The following is a 25,281-nucleotide window of genomic DNA, read 5'->3' on the forward strand; positions in this document are numbered from 1 at the left end:
CAGACGCAGAGGGAGTAGAAGAATGTGAGTTCAAAGGATCAGTTATTGTTAATGAGTTTCTTGAATTCCTCAATCCCATTTCAGCTGCCCACTTTCAGGACTCATTATGAAGACAGAAGATCCTAAACATGAGTATTTGCTCATTTGATTTGATTTGGATATTTTGAGTTCAAAGTGTTAGAAGATTAGCCAGGGGAAGATGATCAGCAGGCAACTGAAATGTGGATCTCTGAAGTAAGGTACCAGTAGGAAATACGTATTTGGGAGTCATCTTCATAGGGATGATACTTGGAGTGATAGGAGAAGGAGGTACCAAAGGGAAAGACAAGAGAAGCAAGAGGACAGCCTTGTACAAGGGAGCCCCAATAAGACTGTCAGCAGTTTTCTCAGCAGGAACTTTGCAGAGCAGAAGGCAATGGGATGATATATTTAAAATGCTGAAAGAAAAAAAACCTATTAACCAAGAGTTCTGTATCTGGCAAACTGTCTTTCAAAAATGAGGGAGAAATTAAGATATTCCCAGACAAACAAAAGTGGAAGGAATTCGTTGCCACTAGACCTAACCTACAAGAAATGCTGAAGAGTGTCCCAAGTTGAAATGAAAGGATGTTAGACAGTAACTTGAAGCCATATGAAAATAGCAAGCTCTCTGTTAAAGGTAGATAAATAGACAAATATAAAAACTAGTATTGTTGTCATTTTGGCTTGTAACTCCATTTTTTCTTTTCTACGGGATTTAAAAGACAAAGGTATAAAAAATAATTTTAAATCTATATTAGTGGGTACATAATATATAAAGATGTAATTTGTGACATTAATAACAAAGTAGAGGGGTGGAGCTATAAAGGTGTAGAGAATTTTTGTGTGCAATTGAAGTTAAGTTGATATCAATTTAAGATAGATTGTCATAACTTTAGGATCTTATATGTAATCTCAATGGTAACCACAAAAAAAAATCTATAGAATATGCACAAAAAGAAAGGGGAAGGGAATTAAAATGTGTCACTACAAAAAATCAACTAAACACACAGGAAGACAGTAATGGAGGAAATGAGGAACAAAAAGCTGTAAGACATACAGAAAACAACAAAATGGCAAAAGTACTTCCCTATCAGTAGTTACATTAAGTATAAGTGGATCAAACACCCTAATCAAAAGATATAGATTAGCAGAATGAATAAACGAACAGGATCCCACTATTTGCTGTCGACAAGACTCACTTTAGATTTAAGGACATGCTGCAAATGAAAGGATGGGAAAAGATTCCATGCAGATAGTAAGCAAAAGAGAGTAAAGGTGGCTATACTAATATCAGACAAAACAGACTTTATGTCAAAAATTGTTACAAAAGATAAAAAGGGACATTATATAATGATAAAAGGATTAATTCATCAAGAAGATGTAACAATTATAAACATATATGTACCAAACATCAGAACTCCAAAATATGTGCAACAAACATTAACAGTATGTGAGGAAGAAGGAGATAGCTTTACAATAAAAGCAGGAGACTTCAGTATCCCACTTTCAACACTTTAAATAATGGATAGAAGATCAATAAGGAAATAGAGGACTTGAACAACATTATAGACCAGTTGGAACTAACAGACATATACAGAATACTCCACCCAGCAACAGCAGAATTCACGTTTTTCTCAAGTTTGCATGGAACATTCTCCAGGATAGACCATAAGTTAGACCATTAAAAATGACTCAATAAATTTAAAAAGATTGAATCATACAAGTATCTTTTCTAATCACAATGGAATAAAACTAGAAATCAACAGCAGAGGGAAAATTGGGAAATTCACAAATATGTGGAAATTAAATAATGTACTCTTAAGCAACCAATGGGTCAAGGAAGAAATCACAAGAGAAATTAGAAAATATCTTGGAGACAAATGAAAATAAAGACACAACATACCAAAATTTATGAGATGCAGACAAAGCAAGAGGGAGATTTTTAGCTGTAAATGCTTACATTAAAAAGAAGAAAGATCTCAAATCAATAATCTAACTTGACACCTTAATAAACTAGAAAAAGAAGAACAAACTAAACCCAAACCTAGCAGAAAGAAGGAAATAGTAAAAATTAGAGCAATGATAAACAAAATAGAGAATAGAAAACTAATGGAGAAAGTCAGTGAAGACAAGAATTGGTTTTTCAAAAAGGTTAACAAAATTAACAAAGCTTTAGCTAACTAAGAAGAAAAAGAAGACTCAGATAACTAAAATCAGAAGTGAAAGAGGGGACATTACTACCAATTTTACAGAAATAAAAAGAATTGTAAAGGTACTCTAAACAGTTGTACACCAACAAATTGGATAATGTAGATAAAATGGACAAAGTCCTAGAAATACACAGCCTACCAAGGTATGAAGAAATAGAAAGTCTGGAATAGAGCTATACCTGGTAAAGAGATTGAAACAGTAATCAAAAAGTTCCCAGGGCCAGCCTGATGGCCTAGTGGTTAAGTTTGGCAGGCTCCACTTTGGTAGCCCGGGTTCGGTTCCTGGGCAGACCTACACCACTCATCAGTGGCCATCCTGTGGCAGCGACCCAGATACAAAATAGAGGAAGATTGGCACAGATGTTAGCTCAGGGAAAATCTTCCTCAGCAAAAAAAAAAAAAAGTCCTCCCCCCCGAAAAAAACTCCCGGTAGAGAAAGCCCAGGGAGCCAGCCTTGATGGCCTGGTGGTTAAAGTTCGGCGCTCTCACTGCTTCAGTGGCCTGAATTCGGTTCCTGGTCGTGCAACCACACCATTTGTCTGTCAGTAGCTATGCTGTGGCGGTGGCTCACATAGAAGAACTAGAAGGACTTAGAACTAGAATATACAACCATGCACTGGGGCTTTGGGGAGGTAAAAAAAAAAAAGAGGAAGATTGGCAATAGATGTTAGCTCAGGGCAAATCTTTCCCAGCAAAAAAAAAAAAGAAAAGCATCGTATATGCTATTCATTTGGGGGAAAAAAGCCAAGGACCCAGTGGCTTCACTGGTGAATTCTACCAAGCATTCAAAGAATTAACACCAGTCCTTCTCACATTTTTCCAAAAACTTGATCAGGAAAGATTACTTCCTAACTCATTCTGTGAGGCCAGCATTACCCTGATACCAAAGCCAGACAAAGACACTACAAGAAAACAAAACTACAGACTAATATCTGTTACAAATATTGATGCAAAAATCCTCAACAAAATACTAGTAAACTGAATTCAATAATGTTTTTAAAGGATTATACACCTTGACCTTGACCAAGTGGGGTTTATTCCTGCACTGCAGGGATGGTTTAACAAAATCAATCAGTGTAATACACCACTTTAACAGAATGAAGTGGGGGAAAAGCCTGATCATCTCAATTGATGCAGAAGAAGCATTTGATAAAATTCAACACCCTTTTATGATAACAACACTCAACATACTAGGAATAGAATGAAACTATTTCAACATAATAAAGGCCATATATGAAAAACCCACAGTTAACATAATACTCCATGGTGAAAGACTGAAAGCTCTTCCTCTAAGATCTGGAACAACACAAGGATGCCCACTTTCACCACTTCTATTCAACATAGTACTAGGAGTCCTACCCAAAGCAATTAGGTAAGAAAAACAATATCCAAATTGGAAAGGAAGAAGTAAAATTATCTCTGTTCACAGATGACTTGATCTTATATGTAGAAAACCCTCAAGATTCCACCAAAAAAACTGCTAGAACTGATAAACAAATTCAGCAAAGTTGTAGGATACAAAGTCAACCACAAAAATAAGTTGCATTTCTATACATTAACATTAAACAAACTGAAAAGAAAATTAAGAAAATTCCATTTACAATAGCATCAAAATGAGTAATATACTTAGGAATAAACTTACCAAGTAGGCAACAGACTTATGCACTGAAAACTACAAACCATTGCTGAAAGAAATTAAAGAAAATACCAACATATGGGGAAAAATTTCATGTTCATGGGTTGGGCTCTTACTTTTTACTATGTACAAAAATTAACTCAAACCAGGACTTAAATGCAAGAGCTAATACTATAAAACCCTTAGAAGAAATCAGAGGGGAAAAGTTTCATGACATTGGATATGACACTAAAAGTACAGGTAACAAAAGAAAAATTAGATAAGTTAGACTTCATCAAAATTAAAACACTATCAACAGGGTGAAAAGGCAGCACAAGGAATGAGGGAAAATATTTGCAGATCATATATCTGATAAGGGATTGATATCCAGGGTGTACAAAGAACTCCTACAGCTCAACAACAGAACAAACAACCTGATTAAAAAATAGGCAAAGGACTTGAATAGACATTTCCAAAGAAGTTATACAAATGACCAGTAAGCACATGAAAAATGCTTGACATCATTAGTCATTAGGGAAATGCAAATCAAAACCACAATGAGATATCACCTCACACCCAATGGGATGACTATTATAAAAAAATAAAAATTAAAAAACAAAAGTGTTGGTGAGGATGTAGAGAAATTAGAACTCTTGTACATTGCCGATGGGAGTGTAAAATAATATAATCTCTGTGGAAAATGTATGATGTTTTCTCAAAAAAATAAACAGAATTACCATATGACCCAGCAATTCCACTTCTGGGTGTATACCCAAAGAAAGTGAAAGCAGAAACTCAAAGAGAGATTTGTACACCCATGTTCATAGCAGCCTTATATTTACGATAGCCGAAAGGTGGAAGCAACCCAAGTGTTAGTTGATAGAAGGATGGTTTAACAAAATGCGGTATATACATACAATGGAATATTATTCAGCCTTAAAAAGGAAAGAAATTCTGACACATGGTACAACATGGATGAAGATATTATGCTAAGTGAAAACTCGTCACAAAAGGACGAATATTGTATGGTTCTACTTATATGAGATATCTCAAATAGTCAGATTCATAGAGACAGAAAGTAGTAGGGTGGTTCCTAGAGGCTGAGGGAAGGGAATAAGGAGTTAGTGTTTAATAGGTACAGAGTTTCAGTTGGGAAAGGTGAAAAAGTTCTGGAGATAGATGGTGGTGATGGTTACACAACAATGTGAGTGTACTTAATGCTATAGAACTGTACACTTAAAATGATTAAAATGGCAAATTTTATGCTATGTACATTTTACTACAACTTTAAAAAATCTATTACAAAAAAAAAATAATTAGTATAGCCTAGATTCTGTTACTAGCTTATGTTTTATTGCTATTCATCTGTCACTCATCAGTTTGTACCAACTCCCCAGTCTTTTACCACTTCACTTAGCTGTCCATACTCCAAGCCAGTTCTTCTCACAGTGTTTCTTCTAGTTCACTGCAATTTAAGACTCAGAAGCTCCTCTTTGAGAAGTCAGTTTGCTACATCTATTTAAGAACATTTTGTCGAGAAAAGGCATCCAAGTATTCCAAATTAATAAGGGAGACAAAGACAAATAAGGCAGGTAAGTGATTTTTAAAATATTGTTGGCCAATAATTGGACAAAAGCAGCACATGCTTATTGAAAAAAATGCAAGTAATTCAAGATATACAGAATATAAAATGATGGTCCTCTCCCTTGCTCCCTGGGGTAACCATTGTTAATAATTTGATATCCTTCCAGAATATACGAATTATATTTTTTCAAAAATGGAATTGTGCTAATCTGAAAAAGGTTTTAAACTTTTTAAATGTCTTTGTCTTCACCATCGTCATCACTAAGATTTATTGAGGCTTATGTTTGCCAAAGTGCTTTACAGTCATCTAATTTAATCATACAAATCTTTTGAGGAAGTATTATTTTCATTTTTCAGATGAGGAAAATGAAATACAGAGAGGTGAAATAACTTGCCCACAACCACATGGTTAATAAGTAGTAAAGCTAGTAGAACTGGGGTTTGAAAAAATCTGCTTGACCACAAATTTCATGTCTATAACTTCTTTGCCTAAAATCATTGATAGTCTTTCACGTTCATGCATATGGAGCTACCTCATTCCATTTAATAGCTGACCATACCTCTTGTACTACCTCTTCCTTAAAATACTGTTTTTCTTTATCATTCCACACACCATGCTTGATTTTCTCATTCCCTCTTGGGCCCTACTTCCTCAGTCTCCTTTGTAGGTTTCTTCTCTACCAGGCCACTAAATATTAGAGTTTTTCAAGGCCTTCTTTGTTTCTTACTTTATATTCTTGTGTGAGCTATCTCATCTTCTCTTGTGGCTTCAGATACAGTGACTGTATCTGAAGTGACTCCTAAATTTATCTCCTTACTCCAGACCTGCTCCCTGAGCTCTGGACCCATATATCTCATTTCCACTTGGAAGGCACATTAAGCTGAATGTCTGACCTGAATTTTTACATCCACTATTTTTTCTCACTTGTACCATTTCAAGGGAGTAATGAATCTTATAAGGGCTGTGTGGAATAATACTGCCTTTTATTTATCCTAAATTACTTCACTTAAATTTCAAAGGATAACCCCTCATACTACTGCTAGTGTCCTACTATTGATCATCAAGCATACTTACTTTCCCTGGCTCCTAAGTAGTGTTTTTCTCTTTTAGTTCTATACCAAATTTTCCATTGTTGTGCCTAAACACTCCTGCCACCATGCCATTAAATTTTTTGTTTTGAACCTCTAGTCTTTAAGAAAACATCACTATTTTTAGCTTTTCCTTCCAGTATAGCCTTTATTCTAGACCATACTAAAATGTCAGGTAATCCCAGATAATGCTGAACCAATTGCATTTTCTTCCCTCCTTCAGTCCTTAAATTCATATTGCTTCGTAAAGCAGAAAGGAGAATTAACATTTAATGAATGAGTATATTTTACAAGTGTCACCTACTTTATATGTAAATCCTCCTAGCCCTACAAAGTAGGCATTGTTAGCCCTGTTTTCAAGTGAAGACACTGAGATGCAGAACTAAGTTAGTTTTTCAACCTAAGTGGCAGAATCTGTACTGCCACTAGGTTTATCTGACTTGAAAGTCCATATCCTTTATACTAACCTAGCTAAATTACAGCCCGTTTCAGGTTTTCAAACTCATTACTTGCCATTGAATAACCTAATTTAGTTTCCTCTTTTCTTGGATGCATTCTTACTTTGTGACTTATACATCTCTTGCCAAAAGAGGCTAGAGTATAAAGCTTGCTATTAATATTTCTTTCAATCATCCTACAAACAGTTTATGATGTGCCAGGCACATAATAAATGCTAGGGATTCAAAGATAAAACATAGAGCGTGTACTTAAAAGGGTTCACAGTCTAATATTGCTTATTCTGTTTCTTGCCTTGTATAAGCATTCATATGTGCCCACACTAAGAGGTCTTCTGACTTCCAAAGTAGAGGAACGTTTTAATCACAATAGTCCCTGACATACCCAACTTCTAATGTGCTTACAGAATAAGAGAAGGTACTATTATATAGGGCAGTGGTAGAGTAGGCTTGCCCCCTGAATTAGTTATTGTATAGGATAAGCTATTGTTACAAAGAGACCAAGAAATACTGTACTTAAATAAGATAGTTTATTTCTCTTTCATATAACAGTCCAGAAGTGAGTAGCCAGGGCGAAGAAGGCACCTCAACTATGCCTTGAAATATAGTTTCCTCTCTGGAATCACAGGGACTGCTCTACTTGTTACTATTTCCCTGCCAGTGAGAAGAAAGAAAGAGAGAAGCAGGGAAGAACAGACAGCTTCCTTTTAATGGTGTGGTCCAGAATTTGTATGGGTCACTTCTGTTCACATCCTGTTAGCCAGAACTTAGTTACATGGTCACACCTAGTAGTGGGGGAGGCTGGTAAATGTATTCTCTAGCTGGATGACCATGTACCCAGCTAAAAGTCTATATTGCTGAAAGAAAGAAGAATGTATATGGGGGGAGTAATTAGCGATCTTTGCCACATCTTGTGGTCAACTAGGCTAAAGTTACCTGGAGAGTTTCAAATATCACAAGATTCCGTAATGTAGAATTAAATGTTTAATCAATTTTATTACTTATACTAAGTTGCTTGTCATCAGTTTCTGCCACTGTTCTGTGGGAGAAACCAAATATATTTAATAAAGACTTAAGTACCCTCTATTGCTTCTTTCCATCTTTCCAAGAGAAGAATCAATTAAAATAATAAAAACATCTGGAAATTTTAAAACTGATTGCCATTTGAAAGTCAGATTACCGTACTCATAAATGATTTTAAGTTACAGAAAACTTCCTACAGCTGATATTCTGCTTGTCCCAAGATCCTTTGTATTATGTAATCCAAAAATATAAATCTTGTTGAGAAGGAAATATGGAATAAAACATATTTGTCTCTTCTTGTCCAGTTCTTGATTAAAAGAGAAAAATCAACAATGTCTTGTATAGAAAGGAAGAAATCTCCATAATTCTAAGATAGTTCAGGTGCTGTGCCATAAATTGCTTTTTCTTTGTATTGATAAGAAAGGTGAAGGATACAGAACATTTAAAACCATCCCATTTGCTAAGCAAAAAGCCTTCTTGACTAACCAGTGAATCTAAGGTGAAGGGCTCAAATAAGACTAGATTTGACTGTGGTCTGTCTTTTTATCGTAAATTATGGATCCAAACATTTTTCTGACAATAAATATAAAACCATAAGGACTGTGTTGTCAGATTGCTTTATTCTAGAGCTAGTCTTAACCCATCTGAAATGAAAACTCTTAGCCTCAAAGCTTATGTTACCTCTAAAAGCTTGTAAAACATGTTTTAAAGGATTGCATGAAGGCATAAAATGCCTTTATTGTAGGTACTACTTTATGAAAAAAATGCCTTTACTTTCACTTAAGATGTAAATGGCCTCATTATTGTTTACTAAATAATGAGGCCATTTCTTTTTCTCCTTTCTTTGTTCCCCAAAAACATATATCTCTGTGTAAAGTGTCAGTGGAAATAGAGCAGTTCACTCTGGTTTTTTTTTATTGAAGCTACTGGTATTAGAATTATGGTGCTTCTGGCTCTTTCTGATTGAAGACTTATTTCTTCAATTGTACATTGTCAGTGCTTTGCCATAGACTCGTTTTCCACCTATCAGAATTTAAAATGTTTGTATCCTTTGTTCCAAGTTTTTATTTCCAGAAATATGTTCTGTCAGAACTTTTAGACAGGTAAGCTAGGATTTATGTTCAAGAAGATCCATTAATAATTGGGAATGTTTAAATTATACTGTCTCTTCCAAGATATTTTGAGCACCTACACAATATATTGTATTGGAACTACAATGGGTCTGGGTCTACAATGATAAGCAGACATACTCCCTGCTTTATGGAATGGTGGCACAGTCTAGTCAAGCAGAAACTAGTCAAACAATCTCATAAATGTCAAGTTTCAAACTCTGATAAGTATCAGGAAGAAAGATAAACTGCTGTTAGAATGTCTATTAGGCACTTGACCTAATCTAGGAGGTCAGAGAAGACAATCTTTATGAAGTGATTTTTGAAAGGGCAAGCTTGGGGGGCTTTCCAGGTATAGGGACCTGCGTGATAAAGACCAATTGGCCTAAAAGAACTGAAAGTATAAGGGAAAAGTACGATGAAAAGAGTCAGGGGCAAGACTATGTAGGGTCTTAGAGGCCATATTAAGGACTTTTGGTTCTTTATTCTAAGAGCAATAGGAAGCCATTTAAGGTTTTGTAGGGGGAGGAGTGGGAGGAAAAAATGGGTGTTATGATTAGATTTGCATTTTGCGAAGAACACAATGGCTACAGTGTGGAAAAATGGATTGGCTGATAGATTTAGGGAGAGCAGTTAGACTATTGCAGTAGTTCATTAAGGTTGTGATGTCTTGAACTGTGATGGCTACATTGGAGATGAAAAAGTGGATAGATTTAAGACATATTTAAGATTAAAATTGACACTGGTCATGGATAGGCTGTAGAACAAGTAGATGTCAAGGATGGTTATAGCTTTCTGGATAGACAGTGGTGCCATATACTGAGAGAAGGAATACAAGCAAAGGACCCAATTTTGCAGGGGAGGTGGGGTTGGGGGGGATGGTAGTTGGAAGGAGGAGATCATCAGTTTTGAATAAGTAAAATTTGAAGTGCTTTCCCAGTAGCACTTGGCCACATAGATCTAAAGCTCAGAAGACAGGTCTGGGCTGTAAGGAGAAATTTGAGAGTCTGACATAACCAGCCACTGGGGATGAGATTGCCTAAGGGGAGAGTATATAGCAAAAAAGAGGACCTTGGTAGAGCTAGATATCCTCACATGATATGCCATGGTGGTTATTTAGGGGCTTGGGCATTGTGGTCAGGCAAACCTGGATTCAAATCTCAGCTCTACTACCTACTGAGAAACCTTGAACAAGTTATTTTTTACCTCTTGGTGCCTCAGTTTTCTTATCTGTAAAATGTGGGAAATAATCTCCTCGGAAGGTTAGTTTAAGGATTAAATGAGATAAAATAAAGCTCTCTGATTTTGGTGCATAGTAAATATTCAGTGAAATGATCGTATGATGATAATGTTGTTGTTGAAAAATTTGGTTGCAGAATAATTCACTTTACTTTTTTAAAAAAATAAGATGCATATGCATGTGCAGAGAAGTTCTGAAAGGGCACGTACCGAAGTGTCAATAGTAGTTACCTTTGAGGAGGAATGGAAGGCAAAGTAAAAGAAGAGAGTGTCACTTTTTACTTTCTACATATCTAGGTTTTTGTTGTGGTATGGTGGACATTTTGTTGTTTTTGCATTTTTTCAACAAATGTGCTACTTTTGTAATTTTTAACAGCCATTAATTGTTCCTTAATCATTTTTGAGCCTCTTTTGTCTCTTTATAAACTTTGAACAACCAGAGTTTTTTTGTTTTTTTGCTTGAAAGAACGTTTTTGATTCAATGGAGATATACCACACTGATGTCTTAAAAAGAAACTTCTGAGTCCTAGGTTACACTGAACTATAAGAAACACCGAGAAAACTGGCTTAGAGCATACGTGGTTGTGTGGTAAGTCTGGTGACAAATTGTCTGTGTTCGGTGGTAACCAGAGCTTTAGTTAATGGATGTGTGCACTACATGCTACAGTAACATATTATGTAGATACCTTGCTCGTTATTAAAGGAAAAGAACTAACATTTGCAGAGAGCTTATTATGTGTCAGATATTTTATGCATGCTCTCTCCTTCAATCCTTCAGGTAAATATTATTTTCATTTCAAAGAGGAAGAAACCAAGAGGCTAAGTAAATTAATCAGGACCAAAACACATGATTGTAAAATAAAAATAGTTTGTCATAGTATGCCATTTGGCATGCTGAGAAATTGGTGGCAGCACTGTCACCTAATAGTAGATAACCAGATTGATAATCTGATCTGTCAAATTACAGATCTCCTAGATAAGTCTTGGTATCAGGATGGTGGGGGAGGGCAGGGTTTATAACCTAGTTATAAGAGAATATAAAAGAGAATGGTTGAAGAATGAGCTGTATACCAGGATCTCTGAGTTGCTAATCCTATACAATCTCATTTTTTTTAACTTAAAATTGAAGTTGATGTTTAGTTTACCAAAGTTTCAAGACAGTTTGTATCTAAAGTGCTATGTATTAAGATACATATTTATTTAATTATGGGAATATTTAATTATCTTCCTTCATGAACGGGAGAGCTCCCCACTGAGAGCATTTGTGGTAGCCAAGCAAATCCTTCAGTAAAGCTTTCATTCTCTTTGTTAATCTTGGAACCATTTGAAAGCTTTTTAAATTGAGACTGTTTCTTTTTTTTTTAACCCATTCAGCATTTATTAAATTCCTGTTCTTTTTATATTTGAAGGAAAACAATGGTATTTTTCAGAATATTGAGATTAGTTCTTGAGGATGAGAAGAGATAATGTTTGACCTATTTAGAGTATTATAGATGACTTAAGGACACTTGAACTTTTTGTTTTCCCCATCTAGAAATAAGTGCTTTGGAAAATATGAAAAATGAGAATTTTCAGTTTCAGCAATAGGAAAAAATTCAATTTCTAGAACTCTGTTTTAGTATTTATGAAACTCATGAAAACTTGAGCAGCTGTATGTCCAAAGTTATCGAGAATATGCTGCCTTAGGTTTGAAAATGGATTGAAATTTTGCCTGGATAAAGGGACATTTCTTAAGTTTTTTGCTTTATGATAGTCCAGAGAATGTATGGACAACCATTTTTAATAAATTTAAGATATGTACTATATTTGATCACCATTGTTTTAAGTTTTCTTTTGAACACTGAGAAAGAATACAAAGTACATATGGCACAAGTACCTAAGTACCTGTTTACCTCTTTAGATGCTGGTAGACCACTTGTTTTGCTAGTCTTTGGAATTGGAAGGAGTGTCAAATACACAGAAGCCAGAGTCATCTTGGCCAGATGGTGTTTGATACAGATGGATGGTTAGTTGTCATGCAGATCTCCTAGTTGGTAACTTGTTGCTGCCATCTGACTCAAAGAATCATTCACACACACTGGCTGTCAAAAGCATCTTCTCTTCTGTCTGTTTTAGCTGTCATGTCTGTGCTCTGTACAGAAGTGTTGACAAGACATTGCTGTTGTACATTTTCAATGTGGTTGTTAGTGATTTTTCTGTTTTGTGGGGTCTTTGATAATGCTGGAGTGTACTTGCTTTGTAATTGTATTGTTTTTTTAAAAATACTGTGACAATGCAACAATTATCTGACCTTTTAAAAGGACTTTTCAGGTTATAAGTTTATTCAGATCTGTTCAGTGAACAAAAGCATTTAATAAAAAGAAAAAGAAACTTTGTTAGTTTCCAAACATAGCAAATAAACAGAATTCCGGTTATTTCCCAATTTGATATAATATCCTCTTCTGGACTTTCCCTCTCATTTTCCCTTGTGGTCAAAATCTTTATACTATTTTCTGAATGTGTATTTTCTCTTCTCAAATTAGTACCTTTTTTTCTGACAGTATAACTTCCCTTTTGTTCCAAAAAAAAAAAATCTTCAGACATTGCCTATCTTTCGCATCCATCTTCTCAAACTTAATTTCCTTTTGTCTTATTCACCTACCAACCAAAAATGTCTTCATTTTTTGTGTTTCCCTTATAGAAATATAAGCAAAACCTTTTCTCCATTCCTTCAGATCACTTCTGAAGGCATATCTATTTCTCTGATAGTTCTTTAACCACTTGATTAGTTTATTCACTCAACTAATATTTACTGAGCATCTCAATACGTGCCAGGCAATCTGCTATACTCTAGAGATATCAGGAGAAAACAGTCTCTGCCCTTGAGGAGGTCATAATCTAAAGAGAAATCAGACATACATACAATTAAACTAGAATGCTATAATTTCTATAATGTACGTATGTGGAGAGAGCAGTAAGAGAACATGGACCATTGCTGTTATATTTGCCCTGCTATACTTTCAGAGTATCAGTTTTTAAATTATTACAGAATTTTCTTGAGTTTATGAAGTACTTTATTAAGTGGTTTAAGAAATAGTTCAAAATTTCAACTCGAAATAGTTGTTGAGCTATTGACTTTTCCCAGCTAATGAATACATTTTCAGCATTATTTATTTATTATTATATGTTATATGCAGATGTGCTAAAGTATGCTTTTAAGCCAGAGGCTAGAAGATGAAAATTACCTGGCAGAGGCTTTCTGAGTTGGTTCCAAAAGAAAATACAGGTCATTTGGTTTTTCATTAAGGTGGGGGAAAAAATATATAGTAGATGGAGAACGGGCTGAGGTTGAATAACATACATTTATTCTGGGCCTATCTCTAACTTGCTAAGTTTTTTGTACTGGTTACTTAATGTGTGGATAGTAGAATGTGATATACCTATCAAAATATAGTATGTGATATACATATGTGATATTTGATAGGTATAATGTGATATACCTATCAGCGTAGTAAAGAACAGCCAGTGTTCATGAAGAGCTTCGAGTTCTTTGGAGAAAGTTCCAAATACAGAGAAGTAGATAGAGAAGACTGCAACATCAACTTGTTTGCTGATTCCTCAGCACTGGTGGCTCTGTGTAGCCCAGGTAAATTTAAGTTATTACAGAATTTGATGTAGATGTTCGACTTCTTCTTTCAGTCAACCTACCCACTCTTTCTAGGGGCTTGAGTGTAAACTTACATAGGAATAAGATATCTTGTCCTGGGAAACCTGGCCCTAAACTGGATTTTGGTATCTAAGGTTCAGTACTGATACTCATAGTCATAGGACATATGATTCAGATGGACTCACAAGATTCATTCTTCTTTTCATAATAAAACTTACGTGGATTCTTTTTTTTTTAACTTGAATTCTTTATTTCCTTTATTTTTTTTTTCAATAAGCATGTACTGAATACCTCCCATGTATAAGTTACTTTGCAGAGTTATGGGAATATCAAGTTATATAAGACTACCCTCAGGCAACATGCAAAGATGACACACCATCTTTGGTGTTACTTATCAGCTCTGTCAGTTATTCATGTTTGAAGTGTGTTATAAAATTTCACCTTTTATTTGAGAAAATGTGTTATTTTGCTTTAATTTCTTCAGGTAATTTAATTTGGGAATCTAGGAACAGCTGTGTAATTTATACAGAACTTTAGGCTTGTTGGTCTCTGAAAATAATAGAACTTCACTAATTTTGAACTTTGATTAAGAATCAATTCAAAATCAAATATTTAGTATCTACTGAAGGACATTCCAAGATTATTAAGACCCCATTTCATATTTCAGGGAATTTACAATTTCTCATTTATTTATTTGTTCCTCCAGTGATAGAAATTGGTAAAGAATTCTCTATTAGTTTTTGCTAATACATTTTTAAGACTTTGTACTAATTTGGTAATTGTAATGCAGCATTTTCAAATTTGCTTGAAGGTTTGCAATATCTCTATTCTCTAATGCAAACTTGTATCTTCTTTCATTGCTAATTCTCGTAACCACTGCAATAAAAATAGCAAGATGAATGGATTAAAAATATAAGAGAAATTGTGGTATTTAAGGTATCCACTAAAAATTAACCATGTGTTCTCTTGACTTCTTAGAACTTAATCTTAGAAGTTTATGATCAGTATAATTTTATGATTTGTACTTGTCTCTTTGATTTTCATAGTGTCTTAGTTATAGCTACTTCCTTTGTGTTTTTGTGCTCTAAAAATAAATTCAAAAGTGTGTTTATTTAAAAGACATGAAATCATAACTTTTTTAAGTTAGTGGGTATTTTTATAGAATAACTGTAATATAGCATCCATTTTATCATTCATGGTTTTTTTTGTTATCATTAAGGATTAAATTCTGAATTACAGTTTTTATCCTGAGTGGTTTTATCCAAACCATACTTTGAACTCTTTAGTGAAATTTCTTTAATTAAGATGATTTTTAAAATTTTACAGTGTTTTAAATCACTGATGTTTGTAAGGATTATAAATACATTGCTGGAGCCAGTTTTTAGCTCATAAATAAATGCTTAATACCTAGGAAATGGCAATATGGGCAACTCATATCTATATATAATTATTAATGGACAGTAAATAAATGTATGTACATGTCTATCGGTAAATAGCAGGCTAACTGGTTTTTATGTCAGCAGACTGAGAACTATGAGCAGAGAATACGTGAGCAACAGGAACAGCTGTCACTTCAACAAACTATTATTGACAAGCTAAAATCACAGTTACTTCTTGTGAATTCCAGTCGAGGTATGTTCATGTTAATTTTTTATATATTTCTTGACTCTCTTGGAGGAAAGAAAGGTGGAAGTCAAGTTTTTCTATTTTATTTCTCTGCTTTTTCTCCATAGTTTTGTTCTTTTAATAACTGTGGTATGGTATTTAAGAAATGAACACTTGCAGAATATGGGAAAATGGACATTCACGTATACTATATGGTGGAGCTCTAAGTTGATAAAACTTCCTAGAAGACAATTTGCCAATAAATAGCAAAAGCTTTTTAAAATGCCTGTGCCTTTTACACCAAAAATTCAAGTCCTAAGAATATATCATAAGAAAATATTTGTTCAAGTACTCAAAGATATATATGCAAGGATACTCATCACAGTATAATTTCTAAAATAAAAAACTAGAAATAAAGAGACATCCAACAGTTAAATTACAGTCACTCATATAATAAACAGCTGTGTAGCCAAGAAAAGGAATGATAATAGATGTTAACTTGCTAATATGAGACTATTCATGATATATAGCAAAATGAGCAAAGCAGGATACAAAAATAAATATTTTATTTATGCAAAAAATTCTTGTGTGAATTTATATGTATAGGAAAAGAAAAACTGTGATAAAATATAAACCAAAATATTAACAGAAATAATTCACAGATGATAAAAATTGTGGGTAACTTTTATTTTTTATTCTTTTTGGCATGTCTGCATTTTCTAATTGTCCTATACTAAGCATGGAGTACTTATGCAAATAATTATCTCAAACAAGAAATGCATACCTGATAATACAACTTATATAAAAATTTGTTATTGCTGATGGTCCACAAAGAGCATACTTCCAGTTTTCTAAGTTCTACACACCACTGATTTTGGAAGAGTAGGGGTTTTGTGTGTTTAGTGAAAATGAAAAAGACCAACATGAAGCAAATATGCCAAAATCTAAATGGGCAAATCTAAATTGTCAAAGTAACTATTATCTAAAGAATTTTTAAAACTCATAGTTTAAAATGTCTACTGTTTAAAATTAGGGATTTGGGTTTTGTATTCTTTTTACTTTTTTAGGTGGTACCAAAAACAAGGGTTTCCTACTTATATCCAGAAGGTTTTTGTCTTACAGATAACAGTTATGGCTTTGTTCCCCTGCTTGAAGACAGTGAAGCAAGGAAGAATAATTTGACTCTTGATCAGCCACTTGATAAAGTGAAATCAGGAATACCAAGAGAAAAAGAATCAAAGGTAGACTGTGCTGCCGATTTATTCCCTAAAGGAAATAAGAAATGAGAAATCAGGTTCCACAGACTTCCTAAATTATTTTCTAGTCAGTATTCTTTCACAGTTTTGGTGGGCAGGAGCAGGGGAGAAAGTGGACAAGAGTCTTTTCAATCCTAACGTTGCTTCCGCAAAAGGCAACATACAAATGCTGAACATAACACATCTTCCTCATTTTATTTTCCTGAGGTGGATCAACTGGAATTCTAAACAGAAGTTCTGTATATACAAACAAATGACTTACATGTCCCTAAATAGAAACACTATTTCCAAGTAAAATAAAGGCCTAGATTTCATGTTTCCTAGTTTTCTCTTTTCTATCTCACAGGCATTTAACAAAGAAATAAAAGATTTAACGAAGAAGTAAAGGATTAAACTGAGGTAGATAGTAAAACAGATAATTCTGGATTAGAAAATAGCATTCTAGTTTTTTCTTCAATGGCCTGTGCTTAATTACCTAAAAAAAAAAAAAATCCACCTAACCAGCTTAAGCAAAAGTCTTCATTAAAGCAATATAGAAAGGAATATTCCATATCTGCAAAGAGACATGTACAAGGATATTCATGCTGCATTGGTTAGAAACAACCTAAACATCCAATAGCAGAATGGTACATCTTTACAGTGAAACACTTTAGAAAAATTAAATATTTATAAATTAATATGCCTAGATTTCAAAAGAAATGTTGAGCAAAAAATGGAAATTACAAAGTGATAAAATGGGAATGATTTATGTAAATTTTTAAAACATATGAAACATTATGACATTGTTTATAAAAACACAAATATGTAGTAAAAGTATAAAAAATGGACAGGAAGGGTATACATCTTCTTTAGAAAAATGATCACCTCCACAGCTGGGGAGAGAAGAGACTGGTGATTCTGGGAAGGGAATAAAGGAGGGCTTAGCTTGTATCTGTAACTTCTTTTTTTGAAGAAAATGTCTGAAGCAGATATGGCAAAATGTTAACACTTGTTAAACAGAGTAGTGGATGTATAGATGTATATTATATTATTCTCCATGTTTTTCTGAATCATTGAAATTTTATGTTTAAAAAGGAATTTTTTAAATGAGATGAGTTAGGTTTTAGTGGGATGAAACAGCTTTTAAATAAAATAAGATCTCTTAACAAATGAGGACTCTTAACATCCATCCACCAAACCAATTAAGTCAAGAATGCTATATTTATTCCTTTCCTTCTAAATAAGGTAGGAGATTTTAGCTTTGTGTGTCAGGATTATTCAGATATGATCCCATAACTAAGACTATCTTAACTTGTTTTTATTTAACATCAATTCTGAGAAATTCAATTTTGACACTTTTCTATAAATAAAAATTTTAGAATAAGAAGTTCTCTGTAGTATCTCCCAATTCACTTTTTTTATTCAAAATTATTATTGTGTTTTTATTTGAATCATTCAGCTCTCTTCACCCCTACTCCAATTTCCATTTATCTAAAAATGCTGATAAACACAAGAAACCATGGCACTGGAATACGTTCAGGTTTATGTTACAAAAGACAAAATTCAGAAACAGTGATTCTGAGTTTTGGAATATAATTTTATGATTGAGTCTATTATAGTACATTGTAAAATTACTGAACTACTGTAAAATGCTGACTTATAAATATAATGCTTAAGTAAACAATATTTACAGTCCATTTTTCTGTTTCAGGGGCTTCTAAATGTCATTATTTACCACTAATTTTTAATCAGAATTCTTATATTTATTCCAGTTATAACATTTCTTTGACAGTAATAGAATATCTCCAGTTCAAAATATATAGAAGGTATTTTTTAAAATAGCAATCTTAGTACAAAAGGGATGATGTGAAAGGCTCTAATATATCTATTAATAATTTAGTTTATGTAGTTTAAATTTGGATAATTTGTCTTTATTTATGAAAGTTTAGAGTTCATTTTTCATTCAGTAAGTGTTCAAAGGGAACGTTCAACAGAATTCTTTTTTAAATTACATTTGTTTTAATTTTGTAAGGTATCTTTTATCTCTAAAATATATATCTGGATACCTGGGCTGAAATTAAGTGTAAGAAACAGAAATCATGTCAGAGATAGCTTATTTTCAAAGACTTAATACTGTTGCAATGCAATCAATTGTAACTTTATTTGTGGACAGACAATAAGAAGAAAAAATGTAAAGCTCCAAGTAGCAAATAAATCTAAATTCAGTGAGTTCTCTTATCTTTAATAAAAGGAGAAGGAGTCATGTGACAGCCACATATTTAATACTTTGAATAGCTCATCAATTCAATCTTCTTGTACTATAACCATTTAATAAAAATTAGCTGTCTTATATTTCAGATTTCTCGTCTTCCTTTATATATCTAGAGCCACACTGCTAATGAGCATAAATATATAAGGGATTAAAGAGAAGAGGAAATATATTCTAAAAGAATGGATAAGTTGGATTTATTGACTATTTGAGAGATGGCTATATATTCATTGTAAAAAATGAGGCCTAATTTAGAAAAATATTGGCCAATCAAGCAATTGAAATTAAAATCTTTTTCATGGGGCCGGCCCGGTGGCGCAAGCGGTTAAGTGCGCGCGCTCCGCTGCGGCGGCCTGGGGTTCGCTGGTTCGGAACCCCGGGCGCGCACCGACGCACTGCTTGGCAAGCCATGCTGTGGCGGCGTCCCATATAAAGTGGAGGAAGATGGGCACAGATGTTAGCCCAGGGCTGTCTTCCTCAGCAAAAAAAGAGGAGGATTGGCGGATGTTAGCACAGGGCTGATCTCCTCACAAAAAAAAAAAAAAAAAAAAATCTTTTTCATTGGCATATGTTGATCTATATTTACTGAGTTATAATTAAAGTCACTTTTAGCCAATACAAAAAAAATCCTTTCCTAAGGAACTTTGAATAATTTAGATATATTAAAGTTTTTCCAAAATGAAAAGATTCCATTTTGGTTGGTTGCAGTTTTGTAAAATTATGCATCTACATACAAGACAAAAACTGGAAGGCAGTATGTAGAAATGGCTAACATAATGGTACAATTCTTTTTTTTTTCCTATTTTCAATATACTTTTATATTATTAGTCTTCTCAAAAACTAATTGATTTCTAGAAATCACATTCCCAATCAGTTGGCCTAGCTTCTGTAATGAATTAGTAGGTTAGTAGAAAGCTTTGAACTGGTAACAGAAGGAAACTACTACTAACCACCCACAGTTCTTTCTTCCTTCTGTTTGGTGGGTGGTTTGAGGATTTGTTTTCTTTATACTATTTATTTTGTTTAGGATTTGGTTAGGATATTTGAGAGGGGAAAGACCCATGGACATTATGACAAATGGCAACTTTGGCTGCCTTGGAAAATGAGACAAAGAGTGGAGGAAAGAGGGGTACGATGAGAGGGCTAAGAGGCCCTTTTAGAAAATTTTATTCGAAAAACATGAAATTTATAGTTCAGCCTCTGTTCATGGTAATCCTACATAAAGGGCATGCAGGAATCCTTTCACTTCTAAAAGGACATAAGTCAGGACAACAGAGCCTCTATCATTGGATGACTCTTAGTACTCTGCCTGTAGTTAGAGACATTAGAGAAAAGTACTCAGTTTAGTGGAATACCCTTCACCTCTTGTACACCATGGTAGTTTGCACAGTCTTTCTTGATGAGATATGATTTTGGCAAAGGGGGTATTGTATTATCTATCATATAACGAAGTACCCCAAATTTGCCTGAAAATTTAACAGCTTAAAACAACCAATATTTATTATCTCAGTTTCTGTGGGTCAGAAATTTGGAAGTGACTTAGCTGGGTGGTTCTGGTGCAGGATCTCAAGTGATTGAAGTCAGGATGTGGGCAAGGGCTTCAGTCATCTGAAGGCTTGACTGTGGTTAGAGGATCCACTTCCAAGATGGCTCACTCACTGTTGGCAGGAGACCTCTCCATGTGGGCCTCTATTCACAAGCTGGCAGTTAACTTCCTCAAAGTAAGAAAAGAAGAGATCCGAGAGAGAGCAAGGAGAAAGCCACAGTGCCTTCTGTGACCTAGTCTCTAAAATCACGTGCCTTTACTTCCACTTTATTCTGTTCATTAGAAATAAGTCACTAAATGTTCCAGAGGCAAGGAAATAAGCTCCTCCTCTTGAAGGGTGTCAGAGATTTTGCAGACATATTTTAAAAGCATCAGAGATTGTAGATTGTGGAGGGTACCAAAGATCAAGGGTATGTGTGGGGAGTAGTATTTAATTCACCATATGACAAATATTAATGAAAGGTTAAAGGAACTTGGGAGAATTTAATAGTGAATTTGACTTCCTCAATCCTATCCTTATTAATCTCAGAGGAAAGAAATATGGTAGTTTATCATCTTAACAATTTCAAAAATTCTGATATGAATATAGACTTTCTAGAGGAGAATAGCTGAGCAGTGCTTTAGAGAACCAAGAAACAGTGGCATGTTATTGCTAATTTTTTATAACCAATTTTAAAAATTGAAAATAATTGTGTATAGGAAGTCAAATAACACAAAAATTCACACACTTATTCTTGACAAAGCCTATTATCTCTTGTTTGCAGGACACTGTTGTCAGACATAGTAACATATGTCCTGATAGCTAAGTAACAAATTTTGTATTTTAATGTAAATATAAATTGGCATTGTTTAATTTACTTTTTTTAAAAGTATGATTGTAATATACTGGGTCATTTTTATGATCTTGGAAATAAGAGATTTTTATAATACTGCTTCTGGGAAGCACTTCAATTGCAAAACTAAATACTATGCTGAGTGTCTAGGGTTTGACAAAAATTGTTTGCCCTCCTCTTTCTATCCCACTTTTTGTTCTTGGGAAGTTACACAAAAGTCTAGAGTGTGTTGATGCAAGAAAATATGTAGAGAGCAACAGTATAAAATACATAAAAGAATTTGGGGATATTGGTCAATTTTCTTCACTCATTCATTCAGTAACTCTGAACTTCTGTGTACCTGACACTGCCAGCCACGGAAAGAACAGAGATGTTGTCCCTTCCCTCTGGCTTAAAGTCTTGATTTAATAACCAAAATAGACTTATTGAATGTTGTAAAGTTATTTCAGATTCTAGGATCCAAGGTATGCAATAAATATAGTGTGAGTTTATTTGAACTTTTAACTATTTAAATAGATCCTATGTTCAAAGAGCCAATTTTATGCTTCATTTCTGATTTTCTATAGATATTTCTAAGTTATTCTATACATGTATTTTTTCATCTGAGTTATAAGCTTTAAGCAAAAGTTTAAAAATACAAAGAATGCAATTGTTCCTGAAGGATGCCAGTGAGACAGTTGGCAAATTTCTACTGTAGCTCTCAATGGGATTAGATCAGCAGATATAGGGTAGCTTTGAGGAGCGGGAAGGATTTTGTAGGTTTAGAATAGTAAAACAGTGATGTAGCTGTGGAGCTGCCATCAGTGCTAACATTAAGGAAATAAGATGTGCTGTACCTGGCAGTTGCGAGTAAATATAGAAGCTCTGACATATTTGAAGAAAGCTGATGTCTAAAAATTCACTTGTCAGTCACTTAGACAAGAAGTATTTATTGAACTATTTGCCCAGTCTTGCTAGTTATTGACAGGAATATAAAAAAAGAGTAAGACAAGATCCATCCCTTTTAAGAAGCTACAATCTGGTTTGAGAAACAAAGATTTGGAGACCCGAAGCAATTAGCAAGCAGTATAAGACAATGTGAAGTTCTCATTATATGACAAAATGAAATCCTAATTATAATTTTATGGTACAGATAAAACATATAGGACCTTAATTTCAGGATGAAAATTCCCAGTGAGCTGAAGGTAGGCTTGAGCAGGGGCTTAACATTTAGTTCAACTAGGGAAAGGAAAACAAATTCTTAACTTGCCTGTATCTTGCTAATGTGTGCATAGATATGTAAACTTAAATTTTCCACAAAATTTTAATGGAAAAAATAATAATTTCTCGACAAAAAACAAAATTATTCCAGGCCACTTTCGAGAACATTATATAAGTATAAACTGAAAGCTAAAACTGAGGGTTTTGAAAGAGCAATTTCATTTACTATAAGTTTTTTTAAATGACATATTCATGGCTTCAGAGGACAGAGTGCTCACTACCTTTTTGTTGCTCTATTCTATAAACAGTCCTTCAGTGAGAGGCATTTACCCATGGTGTATTACTCCAGTTATTATGTATGACAGTTTCAGTAGGCAGTATATGAACTTGAACCCTGTTCTGCTTTCTGGCCTTCTGCAGCTGATAAAATCCTAGCCTCACAAGTCTAAGTCTTGGATGGCATCCCCATCTTTGAAATGTTCATATCTCAAATACTCTGGACTTCGGGTACAGCTCCCACTTAGGGAACTTCATCTGAGTTTTAGGCCCCCTTAGCCTCTCTCAACACTCTAGACGCTTTCTCTATTACACATCTTTTAAACTATATTTATTTGTTAGTTGCTACATATTGTCCAGGTATACTTGGTTTTTATGTACATTGTAAAAGCTTAAAAATAAGAGTATCATGGGCCAGCCCAGGTGGCCTAGTGGTTAAGTTTGGTGTGCTCTGCTTCAGCAGCCCGGGTTCGGTTCTGAGGCACGGACCTATACCACTCGTCTGTCAGTGGCCATGCTCTGGCTGCAGCTCACATACAAAGTAGGGAAAGATTGGCAACAGATGTTAGCTCAAGGTGAATCTTCCTCAGCAAAAGAAAAAAAAAAAAGTATCATATACAGTTATATGACAAATATGTTTTTCATCATTTGAACAAAAGTTAGAAATTAAACCATTAGTCAAGATATGTAACTACCAAGTGATTTCTGTGGGAAAGTCAAATCTGGTTTACATCATGTAAACACATAGTACCTTTTCTAAGAGAAGAACTTGAAATACATTTGACTGCTTATGTTCATTACTTCTCAACTTTGTAAAAACAACTTACAGGACAGTAAATACAGTCCCTGTATTTCTTTAATGCTTGACTCTTTTTTTCATCATCTTTTATTAGATAGAAATGGTCATTTTGCCCTCTAAACAATGACACATGCCAACCTAGGCTGGGGCTTACAGAGGATTGGAGAAAACCTGTGTGTGTATAGCACCTTGCCTGCTTAGCCAGAGCAAATGTCCCATTTCCCCTGGTTTTGTTTCTAGAGACTGGAACGCATATCCCTTGTTTTTATATATAACACTTCTGTATTACTCCTCTTTGGAGACTAGCCTTTGTTTATAGACTCTCTAGTAGAAAAAGGATTAGAAGGAAAAAATTATCTTCAACCAGTTCATTCATTCAAGTTGAGTTTTTTCCACAGTGTCATAATAAATATATCACCAACTTTTAGGAAAAAAATATATTGATATCCAAAGCATGTTAATATTTACATTGAAATTTCTGCTGTGGCAATTTTGTTTGTTTCCACATCTGAATTATTAATTCATCCTAACCCTTTCCTGTTCTGGGTCTCTGTTTTTTAATTCAGTACATCATTTTTGGGTTTTTGCTTGCTTATAACACTTTATAATAATTTTCGAGGGGAGAAGAAAATGAGAAGTGGCATATCACTTTTTAAATTCTCTTCCCTGCGTCTAAGCAGATTTGAATATCTCTACTGTGGCTTTTCTCCCCTTGTTTCCCCCTATTATACCCTTTCTCACATTTCCCATTTTTCTTTTTTCTACTTTTCTCCAGAGCCCACAAAACAGAGTTTGTATGTTCTATTCAGCCCTGATTTCTCTTGACCAAGGCATGAAAGTCTGTTCTCTCAACCTCAATAGGTTAGGACTAGCCCCCCAAAACAGTCTAGTTTCTCTTATTAATATATTATAATCTGTCATCCTAAAAGTTCTTGTTTTTCAGTGTCACAAAATGCTTTTGCATTTGATCTGTTGTAATATGTTGTGTGTGGTTTTTTTTTTTCCTTTTTTTGGTTGAATTATGTGAAGAAATATGTGAAGAAAATCCAGCCTCACACAGATATGTATTTGAGAAAGGGAAGAGTATTTTAATAACCTTTCTAGAAATTGTGGATATTCTTCTTTGATACTACACTAACATTCTATTAAGTGGTAGTTTCTTAAATTTTTGCTGCAGTGTAAAAGCTGAAACCAGTGAACTTTTCTGCTACATTAAAAGCCATTGGTCTATCTTGTACTTTGAATGTATCTTTTACCTATGCGTGACTTTGTGACATCGTGAATTGGTCATTTGGAAAATATTGGTTTACTAAGCTATGTAAATCTTCCAAAATAATGACTTATTTCATGATATAATATTTAAAAATCACATTTAACATCATCACTGATCTCATCAGAAAAGTCTTTAAAGTATTGGGCAGCTGTCAAGCTTACTGTAACAGGTACAAGTTTTCCAAAGTTTTAATTTTCACTTGAAAACTTAAATTTTTTATGGACAACAAATCTTGTCAGTTGTTTTTCTTAAAG

The 25,281-nt window shown here is 34.1% G+C and overlaps 1 protein-coding gene across 10 annotated transcripts in view; it reads left to right on the top strand.

Moving 5' to 3' along the window:
• Positions 1–25,281, top strand: part of TANK (TRAF family member associated NFKB activator) — an 89,329-nt gene that overhangs the window by 43,320 nt on the left and 20,728 nt on the right. For 7 of the 10 annotated variants that reach the window (XM_087435289.1, XM_087435285.1, XM_087435284.1 and 4 more), the window contains 2 exons: positions 15,512–15,623; positions 16,704–16,837. In XM_087435289.1, the coding sequence (XP_087291415.1) occupies positions 15,512–15,623; positions 16,704–16,837 (246 nt within the window). The remainder of the gene's footprint in view (positions 1–15,511; positions 15,624–16,703; positions 16,838–25,281) is intronic. The other 3 variants (XM_014785897.2, XM_087435290.1, XM_014785899.2) reach the window with 3 other exon arrangements.

This window comes from Ceratotherium simum, chromosome 9 (assembly GCF_057802395.1).
Source record: "Ceratotherium simum simum isolate JZ-2026a chromosome 9, ASM5780239v1, whole genome shotgun sequence".
NCBI lineage: Eukaryota > Metazoa > Chordata > Mammalia > Perissodactyla > Rhinocerotidae > Ceratotherium > Ceratotherium simum.